Below are 13,619 nucleotides of genomic sequence, written 5' to 3'. Positions count from 1 at the left end.
GATCAACATTTGCTGGTGTCCGTCTTATCGTAAATACGTAGCAACAGTCATACCAGCTGCCGTTGCACGTTCCCTTTAGGAAGCACTGCACAGTTTCCCTTTAGGAAGCACTTTCCACCTCCTAGAAGCCTGCTTCTGAAACGCCCCACTCCTGTTCCCCAGAATACTTGTGCCGATACGCTGTGCCGTGCCTGATTGGGGTTTCGCGAGCATTTGGGCGCTACAGCAACTCCGAAGAGTCTCTCCTGTCGAAGCTCTTCCCTAAAGTTCCTCCACATTCCCTCCGCGCCCCCAACGAGCTGGACGGCATTCGCAGACGCTCTTTCAACGACTTCCGGTCGATCCTTCCAAACTCGCTGCTCTCTGTCTGCCAAGAAGGCTCTTTGAAGCGGAAGACCAGCAGCGTCTCCAGCATCTCTCAGGTTTGTTTTCCATGTGCTTGGAACACAGTTGGAGAGTGGGTTCTCAGTCTCAGGTCCCCAGAGGTTATTGGACTACAACTCCCATCACCCCCTGCCACACTGGCCATTGAATTTAGGGGCTCTTGGTGCAAGAAGGCAGAATATTGTCTGGATTCAACAATGTAGTCATCCCTATCCAATCGCGAGGCTTCCGTTCTGGCAAAACCTCACCATTAGCAAATTCACAGTTGGCGATCAATGGGAATCAGGGGGTAAGGTGAACTGCAGTTGCAAAAAGACTGAAAAATCAAAGAGAAAATACAAAAATGGCTAAAAATCACCCAGAACCCCTTAAAATCACCAAGAATAAGCAAGAGGAGTGAGCAAATTGAAACTCTGGAAAATTTGGAAACCCCCCCCCCAATCGCTCAAAGGCACTTTTGAATGCCCCCAAACCACTCAAAATCACTTTAAATCACGAGGGGTTGGCAGGGCCAGCAAGAGGAGTGAGTGGATGGAACCTCTGAACCCCGCAAAATTGCAGGAACCCCCGCCCCACCAATAACTAAAAAAAAATCTTGCCAAACCACGGATGCTTGGGTTACAGTTGGCGAGACCGGTCACAATTTCCCAGTCACAGATTCTCAAAATGGTGATTGGGGAAATGGCCGTTACAATATTTTATTGTAATATACAGATTATTTTTATTGGTCCTTATTATGACAACTTATGCGATTGCACAGTCACGTTGCTTTATTATGTATATGTTACTTGGATTTTCTGGAAACTTCAATCATCGTTGGCATGTTAGTTTTTCATGAAACTTAGCAGTACGTTGTGTGTGTGTCATTTTCAGGTCAGCCCTGAACGTGGAGTCCCTCTCCCCGGTTCCCCTGGAGGATCTAGTGCGCAGTACTTTGAAGGTAGATGTTTATACATAGCATTCGGCTCTGGCCAAAATCAAAAGTGTGGGCCAAAATTAGGACAGGAAGCAAAACTGAGTACCTGAAACCTTGGAATGGGGGCAGCTGTGGGGAGGATGAACCTTGGCAAAATGTGGAGAACAGGCAGCAGTGCCACAGGGGTTGGTTGTTGTTTAAACCAGGGATTCTTAGCGTTGGGTCTCCAGATGTTATTGGACTTCAACTCCCAGAATCCCCAGCCCCAGTGGCCTTTGGCTGTTGGGGATTATGGGAGTTGAAGTCCAACAACATCTGGGGACTCAACATTGAGAAGCCCTGGTTTAAACCACTTTGCTGTGACTGCAGCAGGCGTCATCTCTGTGGTGACTGTTCTTGGCCCCCTATTTTCCCCATAAGAGTGCCCCAGAGACCTGTGACCCATGGGCCATGCAGTGAAGAACAGTGCTGTAGTATTTAAGGGTTTTGCAAAAATATGGCCTCCTGGTAGAAGACGTTCTCTTTCCCTTCATATTGATATCATCTTGAAGATTTTTTTTATACGTGTGTGTGTGTATGTGTATGAATGAATGAACTTGGAAACTTGCTTATGGCTAGTCTGAAAAAGTGGCAACATGCACGATTCCATTAGCCTTGGAATTGCTGTATAGTTAATAACAATGAGTGATGAAAATGTTGGATGGGATGCTGATGCTGACACTGCAGTCTTTCCGCCTGCTTTAAGGAAGGTTTTGTAGTCCCCAAACCAACTCAGTTACTGAGTCCTCCTGGCTTCCATGGGGCTGTGCATCTGAAGTGCCAGTTGTGCTGGATTCTAATGAACTGTAGATCACATCAGGATTGTGATCAGCCTTCTGAATAACTGCACAATGTTTTCTCTCTCTTTTCATAAGCAGGATCTTACCTTCCTGATGGCAGCACCGTGGATCCTGATTATTACTTCTCTACAATCAGCTCCAGCTTCTCCGTGTCGCCTCTCTTCAATGGCATTCACAACAAGGAGTTTAACGTTCCTCTCGACATGCTCCGGCAGCTGCTGAACATGGTACATCACGAGCGTTCTTTGGAAATCATGTAAAAATCCTTGTTTTTCATGAATCCTTGGAATTCGGGGCTAAATAGTGAATATCATGAAATACCTCACTAAATTAATAATGCCTAATTACATAACTTCTTACAGATCGTAAAAAAAAAAGGTACAATTTTAGTACAAAATTGTAGTCGGATATCATGTTCAGCGTGGCTTACTCCCCAGCTTAGGATTGCAGTGTCAATTTCTATTTTTGTAAGGAGGGGGAATCACTTCCATAAAATGTCAATCTTTTTGTGTTCATGCATTTCAGGTAAAACAGATTGTTGGCGATTCTGTTCTCAAAAACCTGGACGCAGTCATTGCTGAAGTTATTGAGGTATGTGAACGTCTCATCAGAAGTCTTTCCTCTTTAAAGAGTAATTTAATATACTTCTTGCTGCTGTGGGCTTGGAGGGTTTGGGCACGGCTGCTGGATTTCTTTCTAGATGGTAGTGCTTATGGAAGGTTGTCCAAAAAGGAGTGTTTACAAAAAATATGGAAGGAATAGTTGGGTTTTAAAAATAATTATATTGCCTAGAATGTGAAAGTAACTTCTAAACTTGATAGCATGGATAAGACGTTTAGCTTATGCCCCATTTCATTCTTCTGTATTAAAAATTAATGACATTTGTTAATTGTGTGAAATTGTGAAAAAAGAATAATATGTGCAGTCTGAATAGATACATATATAATACTCAGTTTGTATATAGAATGCATTTTGCTAATGTTGGTTGACATAGGAGAGTGACGTTTGTGATTTGTGACACTTGTGGCTATGCCAGAGAACAGAAAGAAGCTTCTAGGTGTAAATAGGATATTGCCTTTTTAAATTATCTGATATAATCACACATCTTTTTCTCTTAAATACTTTGTAGATGAATCCCCATGCAGACCTGTACTACAAAATGTTCAGTGATCCCCTCTATGTTGCCCAGTTCAAGATGCTGAGAGACACGTTATACTATATGAAAGGTGTGATGTTACATCTTCTAAATGATACAGTTAAACTTGTACAAGCTTCATGCTTGATGGTGTGTCTTGTATGGTGTTGGCATGCCATGTAATAAGAGGTTCTCTAACTGAGATCCAGGGACATTTTGGCATCTGTAGAGTCCTCTACTAAGAAAACTATACTGATTGATTTGTGTCTGTGATTGTTTAATGATAATGACTTTATTTATATGGCTGCCCCATAACAAATTGTACTTTGGGCGATTCACAAAAGAGAAGAAAATATGTACAGACATATTAAAACAAACACAACAAAAAAGCACCAACAAATACACAAAACCGACGCAAGCATTTAAAAACTTGTGTCATTCAAAACACAAGTTGTTTTGAGTCTTACAAAATTTGACTCCCTGCAGCTTTTTAATTTTGCTCTTGTTCAGTCCCTTAATTCTTCTTTGAGAACTTTATTTACTTTCTTTTTTTCTTTCATGGTATCAGCTAGCAGTGGTTTGTTAGGATCAGGGGTGCAGTCTTATGCCTTATTAGCCCACATGTTTGCTTGCTTTCTCTGCTCCAGCACAGAGCCATAACATTTAACCCCTGGTTTGATTAAATCATGGTTCCGCAGCTTGTTTGAAACTAGGAACCGCGGTTTAACCCCGGCATACAGGGCAGGTTGTCAAACCAACTTTGAAACACTGGTTGGACTTCCTGGTTTGTAAGCCAGATCCTCAACTTTACTTGAACCATGGAGCCATGGTTGAAAGAAACCTGGAGGATGGTTCATGAGCTCAGAAGATAAAGAGAGGAGGGAATGCTCTGGCTTATAAGGTCACATTCCCTATCCTCACGAACCATAGTTAGTTGATCATGTGACCCCACCCTCTCTTGTTCTAAAATGCTCTTTTTCCTCAAAGCCTTTCTCAAAGCTTGTATTTTCTGTACCTCTCACTCTGTTTTCCTCCATCCTCATCACACACTTAATTCCCCCCCCTTTCCATCTTGCTTAGCCTGCAAGCTCTGCAAACCCCTGCTGTGCAAATATCTTTGGGGTGCTTGCATGTGAAGCCTGTTGCACGAGAGGAATGAGAAATATTCTTAAATTATTAGAGGAGGAGGAGAAAATTTAGGAAGTCAGCTTGCCCATTATTTCCTCCTTAAAAAAAAAAAAAGATTCCATGTACTTAACCACTCTTCAGATTTTGTTGCTTTCTCTCTTAGTTCAGATATGACCATTGGGAGTGTTTTGTCCCCCCCACTTCAGATCTCCCAAACTCATTTGTGAAGGAAATTCACGAGTTTGTGCTGGAGCAGTTCAACAGCAGCCAGTCGGAGCTTCAGAAAATCCTTCACGACGTTGAACGGTCACACAACGAGCTGACTCCTTTGAAGCTGCGTTGCCAGGCCAATGCGGCCTGCGTGGACCTCATGGTGTGGGCGGTGAAAGATGAGCAAGGTGAACGTTGCGTGCCCCGTCTCTCCAAATAGTTCCCTTCCTTCCTGCTTAAGTATGCTTCTGGCTGACTCGGCATCTTTTGAAAGCAAAGTCCCCGAAATCCAGAAAGCACGATCGGCTTTCTCCTCTTTACCCTTTTTGTTCTTGTGCAAACCAGGGGCGGAGAACCTGTGCATCAAGTTGTCAGAAAAGCTGCAGTCCAAGACCTCCAGCAAAGTGATCATCGCTCACCTGCCTCTGCTGATCTGCTGCTTACAGGTCTGCTCAGAAGTCCGTGTTGACTTTTCCAGTAGCCATAAAAACATGCGACAGTTCTTATTTCTTCTAGTCACATAGACAGTATGCCTGTCTGTGTCGAAGTTTTAACTGCTTTGTGTGCAGAAGGTCCCAGGTTCAATCCCGGGCAGCATTTCTAGGTAGGGCTGAGAGAGACTCCTGCCTGAAACCTAGAAGGGTATGCCAGTCTGTGTAGACAAGGCCTGCTCAGTTTTGGCCGCCCCCCCAGCGTTTTTGGACTACAACTCCCATAATCCACAGTCACAGTGGCCAACAGCCAGGGATTGTGGGAGTTGTAGCCCAACATCTGCAGGAGGGCCAAAATTGAGCAGCCCTGGTGTGGACAATCCTGAGCTCAATGGACTAATGGTCTGATTCAGTAGAAGGCAACTTCCTGTGTTCCCAGAGGCATCTGGTGGGCCACTGTGTGCGAAACAGGATGCTGGACTAGATAGGCCTTGGGCCTGATCCAGCAGGGCTGTTTTTATATTCCTTTCCTTGTCCCCTTTTTTCCTCCCTTGCCCTATTACTGACTGACGCTTTAATATTCCATGTCTTAAACATTCATGTTCTGTGCCCTCATGTTTCTGTAAAGTCCTGGAAACTCACAGGATTGTTTGGGGTGGTTGTTGATCTTTTTTTAGATACAAATGTGTATTATTCTGCATATCAAGGCAGTCCCCTAAATAAGTAGCAATGGCCATCTTCTTTTTGAATGATCCTGATCTGCTTCCAGACCAATAAGCACTCAACCACCCAAGTTCACCACTTCTTGGCCTTTTTAGCTAAGATCAGGTGTAGTGTCTGTGAGATGTCATAGGCTTATGTTGTTGCCCTCCTGATGTATGCTGATATCAATCTTTCCTCTTAGGGCCTGGGCCGTCTGTGTGAAAGGTTCCCTGTGGTGGTTCATTCTGTCAATCCATCTTTGAGAGACTTCCTTGTGATCCCATCTCCAGTCCTGGTGAAACTTTACAAGTACCACAATCAATATAGTACAGGTACCAGGTTGCCTATAATGTGACTTGCCAATTACTGTATCTACCTGAGTCGAAGATTAGGGTTTCCCCCAGGTTCTTTAATGTTAGAAATCAGGGGGTTGTCTTAAATTCAGAATCCTCTTCCTTTTAGGTAAATGCAATATAGCCTGTATTAGCTCTGTAATTTTAAGGTAAAGGTAAAGTGCGCCATCGAGTCGGTGTCGACTCCTGGCGCCCACAGAGCCCTGTGGTTTTCTTTGGTAGAATACAGGAAGGGTTTGCCATTGCCTCCTCCTGCGCAGTATGAGATGATGCCTTTAGAACCTTAGCGGTTAGATCTGTTCCGTGCAGCTCTAAAGTGCTTGTGACAGCCCTCTCAGCTATGGCTTCCTTACATATGCATCTTAAAGGGAGGAGAGCTGGTCTTGTGGTGGCAAGCATGACTGGTCCCCTTGGCTAAGCGGAGTCTGCTCTGGTTTCCATTTAGATGGGAGACTATGTGTGAGCACTGCAAGATATCGCCCTTTGGGGATGGGGCCGCTCTGGGAAGAGCACCTGCACAGTTGCATGCAGAAGGTTCCATGTTCCCCCCCCGGCAGCATCTCCAAGATAGGGCTGAGAGAGATTCTTGCCTGCAACTGCAACAACAAATATTTATATACCGCTTTTCAACAAAGGTTTCCAAAGTGGTTTACATAGAGAAATAACAAATAAATGAGATGGATCCCTGTCCCCAAAGGGCTCACAATCCAATCTAATCACAGTCTGTATCCTTGGAGAAGCTGCTGCCAGTCTGTGTAGACAATACTGAGCTGGATAGACCAATGGTCTGACTCAGTAGATGGCAGCTTCCTGTGTCCCAAGAGTGTAGCCAAGCCCCTTTTGTTCTGTTAGGTGGGACCGACATCAAGATCAGCATAACGAACGAACACACCGAGTCCACGGTCAGCGTTATGTCGGGCAAAAAGAGTCAGTCCTCCATGTACGAGCAACTTCGGGACATTGCTATCGATAACATCTGCAGGTATGAGTTGGCTGTTAGCTACGACTCAGAGGTTGTCCTCTGAGCACGTTTAAAAGAGCTCTTGATTCTTGACTGAGGAGGTACCTGTTCTGCAAACCTCGTTGGCGGCTGCCAGTTCTGCATTCTCCCCATTCAGCCAAGAAACTCCCTGGTCAACATTCTGGGCCAGTCTCGTATCCCTTGGCCTAACCTACCTCACAGGGTTGTTGTGAGGATAAGCATAACCATGCACTCGGAGCTCTTTGGGGGAAATAAATGGAAAAATAAATTATTCACGCGCTATCTCGAAACCAACATAAACGCAGTCACAAAATGAGAGATCTTGTCCCTGCTTGGTTCTACCAGTTCTAGATAGTTGAAGCCATGTCTGAGCCTGGTCAGTGGCTTTAGATCCGTCTTCAGCTGGTGGCAGCCTACCTCGCCGGAGCGGCGTGCTCCTAAATTGGGATCAGGGCAATCTCTACTGAGGCCAGATCCTCGAAAAGCAGAGAGCAGGGGTGGGCCAACCTGGCCCTTCAGCTGTTGTGGAACTACAACTCCCATCATCCCCAGCCACAACCACCCCCCGGTTCATCACATCCTGTTCGGCCCCGGCTGCCTTTATATCTGGACCTTCTGCTTCCGTTCTCCATTCCGTGCAGGTGCTTGAAAGCCGGCCTGACGATAGACCCGGTAATTGTCGAAGCTTTCCTTGCCAGCCTGTCGAACCGTCTCTACATCTCCCAAGAGAGCGACAAGTAAGTTGGCTGCGTGTCAGGGCTGTGTCCCCTCTAACAGGGCATCCCAGCTGTTGTGGACTACAACTCCCAGAATTCCCAGCCAGCGGCCATCGTTGCTGGGGATGCTGGGAGTTGTAGTCCACCACATCTGGGATGCCCTGTTAGAGGGAAGGCGGGTGTTAGGGACACGTATTTCCTCCTCGACAATAAAGGCTGGTTTGGATGTTGCTCCTCCCCTTTGCTGCCTTTTAAAGTTTCTATTTATCCATTTCAATGAAAGATGGCATGTTTTTGAATGCAGCAAAGGTTGGGACGGCTGTTTCGGTAGACACAGCCAGAGAAAATGTAGAAGTCTCCTTGGTGGCAGCGGTGAAGCTGAAGGGAATACACCCTTGTGGCTACGCAAGCATTTCTGGTTTTTGTTGTTAGGGAAGCCCATCTGATTCCTGACCACACCATCCGTGCGTTGGGGCACATCGCGGTGGCCCTGCGAGACACCCCCAAAGTGATGGAGCCGATCCTCCAGATCCTCCAGCAGAAGTTCTGCCAGCCCCCGTCCCCACTCGACGTGCTCATCATTGACCAGCTGGGCTGTTTGGTCATCACTGGAAACGTAAGAGCGGATAGGCGTCTGTTAACCTGAATGTATGACGCGAGCTACGCAGAAGGCTTGCAAAACTGTTCGATAAGATAAGGGTTCATTTATCCATCAGTATACAACATTGCAAGCTCATCTGTAGACTTCGGCTATGAAGGAGCTGAGGGTGTTTCTGTTTAGCACTTAGAAGCCTAAATGGCCTTTTAAACTATCTTCTCGTATCTGGTTCCAAAAGAGCTGGAAATGCTTGTTTACTTATTTATTTATGAATTAAAATATGAATATGAAAATTGAAGACTGCCCCAATGTAACTCAATGGAGTGGAATGTTTGTGGACTTGCAGGGCAGTCAACAGACAGCCAGGCAGGAGGAGCTAATGGAACCCATTGGCAAGGGGTGGCAGGGGAGCTTGAACCAACAGAGCAGGACACTTCACAGCTGGAAGAATAGACAGTCTCAGCCCTTTCTGCTTCTGAGGGAGAAAGATGCCTAAAACCTGTACCATATACATAACACGTGTATGGTAACACGTGCATGCCGGGTATACATTACAACATTTTGTGGGTCCATACTTCTACTCTTGAATGAGATAACAGCCCTGCTAATGTTGTTGAAATAGCAATGCTACTAGCCCAAGCAGAAATATTTTATCAAGCGTCAGAATAATAGAGCATGTTGATAAGTTTCCAGCTTCTGGCCTGTCCTTTCTACAGTTTGCTTCATGCTGGTTTTGAGAACTTCAGAACACGTTTTGTTGTTCTATGCTGATGAAAGAAAGAATCACATGTTGCTTGGTCTCGAAAACAATTGTATTTTGCTGAAGTGTTTCTCTAGATTCCCTGGTAGGACTGATTGAGGTCCATTTTTCTTTCAGGCGTTTGTACCTCAGTGCTAATTTACTTTTTACTTCCATTCAGCAATATATTTACCAGGAAGTGTGGAACCTGTTTCAGCAGATCAGTGTCAAAGCAAGCTCAATTGTGTATTCTGCAACGAAAGACTACAAGGACCATGGATATAGGTAATCTTATGCTGCCTCATAGGAATTCATGACTTTAAAAATGTGGTTTGCCATCTGTCTTACCATGAAACGTTGTGGGTTTGCATTTCATTTTCCTGTGTAGACACTGGCACTGACTTATAAAACGCAAAGACAACCTCATCTTCGCAACTTCTGTATTAGGATATGTCAGAGTCTAGTGCTAGAAGGCAAGAGAGCTGGTCTGGTGTGAGCAAGCGTGACTTGCCCCCTTAGCTAAGCAATGTCCGCCCTTCTGCAAATGTTCGCCTGCAACTCCTGTAATCCCTCTCTAGCTGGGGATTATGGGAGTTGTAAGCCAACATCTTTAGGAGGGCCGAAACTGAGCTGGCCTGTGCTAGATGAACCAATGGTTTGACTCAGTTGAAGTCGGCTTCTCTGTGTTCCTGTAGGTTCCCATGATCCTCCTTGTTGGATCCTTTCTGCCCCCTACAACATTTTTCCAGTGCAAAATTGGTTTTGTTCCTTCACCGTTAGTTTCCTCCCCTCTCATCCCACCCCATAGCAAGCAGTGATTGGTCTTGCTAACTGTAGGTGGGAGAACGGACGCAAAAACAGAACATCAGTGCTGGGACCCTGAGTATGATTTTTAAGTAATAATTTTAAATCCTTTTCAGACTCGGAAATCCTGTGGTCAGTTTCCATAAATATTCCCTGTCGTTCCCTGTAATTGCCAGTGTTTGGATTGTACAAGGGGAATTGTAATTGGCACTTCTGTGATGCTACTGTAAGCCAAACGGGGAATATTTCGCCCAAGGTTGATCCTGCTGCTCTCCTTTTCTCTTTCGGCTTCTCACCAGACACTGCTCCTTAGCTGTCATCAATGCCTTGGCCAACATAGCGGCCAATATTCAGGGCGAACACCTTGTGGATGAATTACTCATGAACTTGCTGGAGCTGTTTGTGCAGCTGGGCCTGGAAGGGAAGAGAGCCAGCGAACGGGCGAGTGAGAAAGGTCCAGCACTAAAGGTAGGCTGTGCTCTTTGGACAGAGTGCAATCCTGTGCGTAGGATGTCTCCAGCCAAAAGATGTGGCGACAGCCAACTGCCTGGATGGCTTTAATAGGGGTTTAGATAAATGTAGAGGGCAGGTGTATCAATGGCTACTAGTCTGGTGGCTGTGGGCCACCTCCAGTCCCAGAGGCAGGATGCTGCTCAATGCCAGTTGCAGGGGAGCAACAGCAGGAGAGAGGGCCTGTCCTCAGCTCTTGCCTGCAGGCTTCTCAGGGGCATCTGGTGGGTCACTGGGGGAAACGGGATGCTGGACTGGATGGACCTTGAGCCTTATCCAGCAGGGCTCTGTCTTTGGAAGATCAGGACACATCAAACAATATGCCTTTATTTTTTTCGAGCTTGTTTAAAAGCAGGAGAGCTGGTCTGGTGGTAGCAAGCATGACTTGTCCCCTTTGCTAAGTAGGGTCTGCCCTGGTTGCATATGAAAGGGAGATGTGTGAGCACTGTAAGATATTCCCCTTAGGGGACAGAGCCACTCTGGGAAGAGCAATTCCAAGTTGCTTGCCTGGCAGCATCTCCAAGATAGGACTGAGAGAGATTCCTGCCTGCAACCTTGGAGAAGCTGCTGCCAGTCTGTGAAGACAATACTGAGCTAGATGGACCAAGGATCTGACTCGGTAGAAGGCAGCTTCCTATGTTCCTATGCAAAGCTTTTCAAATTTTCTTTCTTTCTTTCCTAGGCATCTAGCAGCGCTGGGAACCTTGGAGTGTTGATTCCTGTTATTGCTGTGGTGAGTGTTTTTAGATACGTCGTTCACATTCCTGAAGGAGTCCATGGTGTTGGGAACCTGAATAGTTTGGTTGGTAACAGAAGGAAGAACTATATCGGCAAGTGCTTGAGTATCTCCCCCACCCCCCGCCAGCGCACCCCATGTGCTATAAAAGCACAAGGCTGTGAGTCCCTGTTTAATGGCATTGCCAGTGCTCAGCTGGATTCTGTCCAGCTTAGTTATGAAAACACAAAGGATAGGTTTCATGAGGAGAGCTGGCCTTGTGGCAGCAAGCATGAATTGTCCCCTTTGCTAAGCAGCGTCCACCCTGGTTTGCCTTTGGATGGGAGACTACATGTGTGAGCACTGTAAGGTATTCCCCTGATGGGATGGAGCCGCTCTGGGAAGAGCATCTAGGTTTCCTCGTTCCCTCTTGGGCATCTCCAAGATAGGGCTGAGAGAGACTCCTGCCTGCAACCTGGGAGAAGCCCCTGCCAGTCTGTGAAGACAATACTGAGCTAGATGGACGAAGGGTTTGACTCAGTAAATGGCAGCTTCCCATGCTCCTGTGAGCCAGTTCAAATATACCAGACTACTATATGTGAAGGAGTGGTTGAAGGAATTTCTCACCTGACAGTTGTCTTCAAACAATCCACCCAAAATCAGTAAGGCAGGGAAATGCCATGTACCCGCAATGCACACTTCTGACGGGCAGTCCCGTTCCTGTGCCAGTTTCCTGCAAGTCCACCCAGCACTCGCGCGAGATCCTCCACCCAACTTCAAATATTGGTTCCAAATGGGTGTAGGAGAGCTCGTCTTGTAGTAGTCAGCAGGCATTGTCCCCTTTGCTAAGCAGGGTCTGCCCTGGTTGCATTTGAATGGGAGACCACCTGTGAGCACTGTAAGATATTCCCCTCAGGGGATGGCACCACCCTGGGAAGAGCATCGAGGTCCCAAGTTCCCTCCCTGGCAGCATCTCCAAGATAGGGCTGAGAGAGAGTCCTGCCTGCAACCTTGGAGAAGCCGCTGCCAGTCTGTGAAGACGATACTGAGCTAGATAGACCAATGGTCTGACTCGGTATATGGCAGCTCTCAGGAATCCGTCACAGGAACTGGACTTGGGCGGTTTCAGGCATCTCGCCCACCAGCAGCTGCTGCTGCTGCTTTCGAATATTTCCCCACCATTTCCCTGGCTTCCTGGCAGCAGGCGGTTTGTGTGAAATGGCCCAGTGTTCGAGTTGACTTCTATGAGCAGTTGGGACAGAATGCAAGAACCACATCCAAGACAGGCGGTGTGAGTGTTCTGGAGCGTCCCCGTGAACTGCTGTTGCTCTAGAAAAGGTTTCATCAGGACAGAGTTGAGGACTTGCTTGCGGCTCTGACCTGGTCCGCCAGTTGGTGCCTACTTAGAAGTTTTGCCAAAGAAGCTTCATTTATTCATCCCCCTGGACTTGTCCTGAGCTGAGAGTTGTCTTTATTTGGGCTGGCTTGTAACCAGAGCTGCTTCTGAAAAGCAGTAATTTTCTGAAGACCCATTCTCCCTGGTAGGAGAACGTTGTTTATGCTAAAGACAAATATCCTTTCTGCAAAGCTATTTTGGTGTTTGATCTGAAAGCTCTAATCCCCCCCCCCCAAAAAAAGCCATTAGGCTCTCAGCAAATACAGTTATGATTTTAAACAGAAGTTAATGGTTACCTTTTGGGTCTAAAACCAAATATTTGGTTTGCTTGCACAACTTACGGTGATCATAAGCGTCACGCTGCTATTGCGTCTGCTTTCCTGCTGTGCACCTCTTGGGCTTGCTAGTTAGAATTGTTATTTTTACTGGGGAACGGGATTGCTTTTCTGAAGGACCTCTTTACCCAAGACATTTCTCCTGCCCTGAGATTATCTCCACATGCGAGAAGAATACATACACTGTTGTGTGAAGGAAACACGAGTCCATATTTTGATACAGAGGAGAACAAATCTGCACATTGGTATATGTATTTCCAGCAGAATAGAAGTGGGCGTAATCTTTATGCGTGATAGAGTATGCATTTTGTACACAGTTCCCCCCCCCCATCCAAGATTATTTCCACGTAGGAGAAGCGTGGAACCCAGTGGGGGTTCTGGAAAGGAGGAGAGCTGGTCTTGTGGTACTGAGCATGAATTGCCCCCCTTTCTAAGCAGTATTTGCCTTGGTTTGCATTTGAATGGGTAGCTAAATGTGAGCACTGTAAGAGATTCTCCTTAGAGGATGCGGCCATAACTCAGTGGAAGATGTTCCCTCCCTGGCAGCATCTCCAGATAGGGCTGGGAGAGACTCCTGCCTGCAACCTTAGAGAAGTTGCTGCCAGTCTGGGTAGTCAGTCCTGAGCTAGATGGACCAAGGATCTGATCCAGTATATGGCAGCTTCCTATGTTGTTCCTATCCCTCCCCTGTGTAGACCAGGGGTTCTCAACGTTGGGTCTCTAGAT

At 46.4% G+C, this 13,619-nt stretch overlaps 1 protein-coding gene across 2 annotated transcripts in view; it reads left to right on the top strand.

Moving 5' to 3' along the window:
* The window catches only part of PI4KA (phosphatidylinositol 4-kinase alpha), a 65,485-nt gene that overhangs the window by 6,082 nt on the left and 45,784 nt on the right, over window positions 1-13,619 (top strand). The window contains exons 6-19 of one of the 2 annotated variants that reach the window (XM_053279291.1): window positions 163-422; window positions 1,258-1,324; window positions 2,218-2,366; window positions 2,665-2,730; window positions 3,269-3,365; window positions 4,609-4,800; window positions 4,958-5,058; window positions 5,948-6,077; window positions 6,951-7,080; window positions 7,722-7,817; window positions 8,229-8,412; window positions 9,315-9,418; window positions 10,237-10,405; window positions 11,130-11,180. In XM_053279291.1, the coding sequence (XP_053135266.1) occupies window positions 163-422; window positions 1,258-1,324; window positions 2,218-2,366; window positions 2,665-2,730; window positions 3,269-3,365; window positions 4,609-4,800; window positions 4,958-5,058; window positions 5,948-6,077; window positions 6,951-7,080; window positions 7,722-7,817; window positions 8,229-8,412; window positions 9,315-9,418; window positions 10,237-10,405; window positions 11,130-11,180 (1,796 nt within the window). Of the gene's footprint in view, window positions 1-162; window positions 423-1,257; window positions 1,325-2,214; window positions 2,367-2,664; window positions 2,731-3,268; window positions 3,366-4,608; window positions 4,801-4,957; window positions 5,059-5,947; window positions 6,078-6,950; window positions 7,081-7,721; window positions 7,818-8,228; window positions 8,413-9,314; window positions 9,419-10,236; window positions 10,406-11,129; window positions 11,181-13,619 lie in introns of both variants that reach the window. The other variant, XM_053279290.1, reaches the window with a different exon arrangement.

The sequence above is a fragment of the Hemicordylus capensis genome, chromosome 15, assembly GCF_027244095.1.
Source record: "Hemicordylus capensis ecotype Gifberg chromosome 15, rHemCap1.1.pri, whole genome shotgun sequence".
NCBI classification, from domain to species: domain Eukaryota; kingdom Metazoa; phylum Chordata; class Lepidosauria; order Squamata; family Cordylidae; genus Hemicordylus; species Hemicordylus capensis.
The sequence above is the reverse complement of the archived record's forward strand: the minus strand, read 5'-3'. Positions and strand labels throughout refer to the sequence as shown.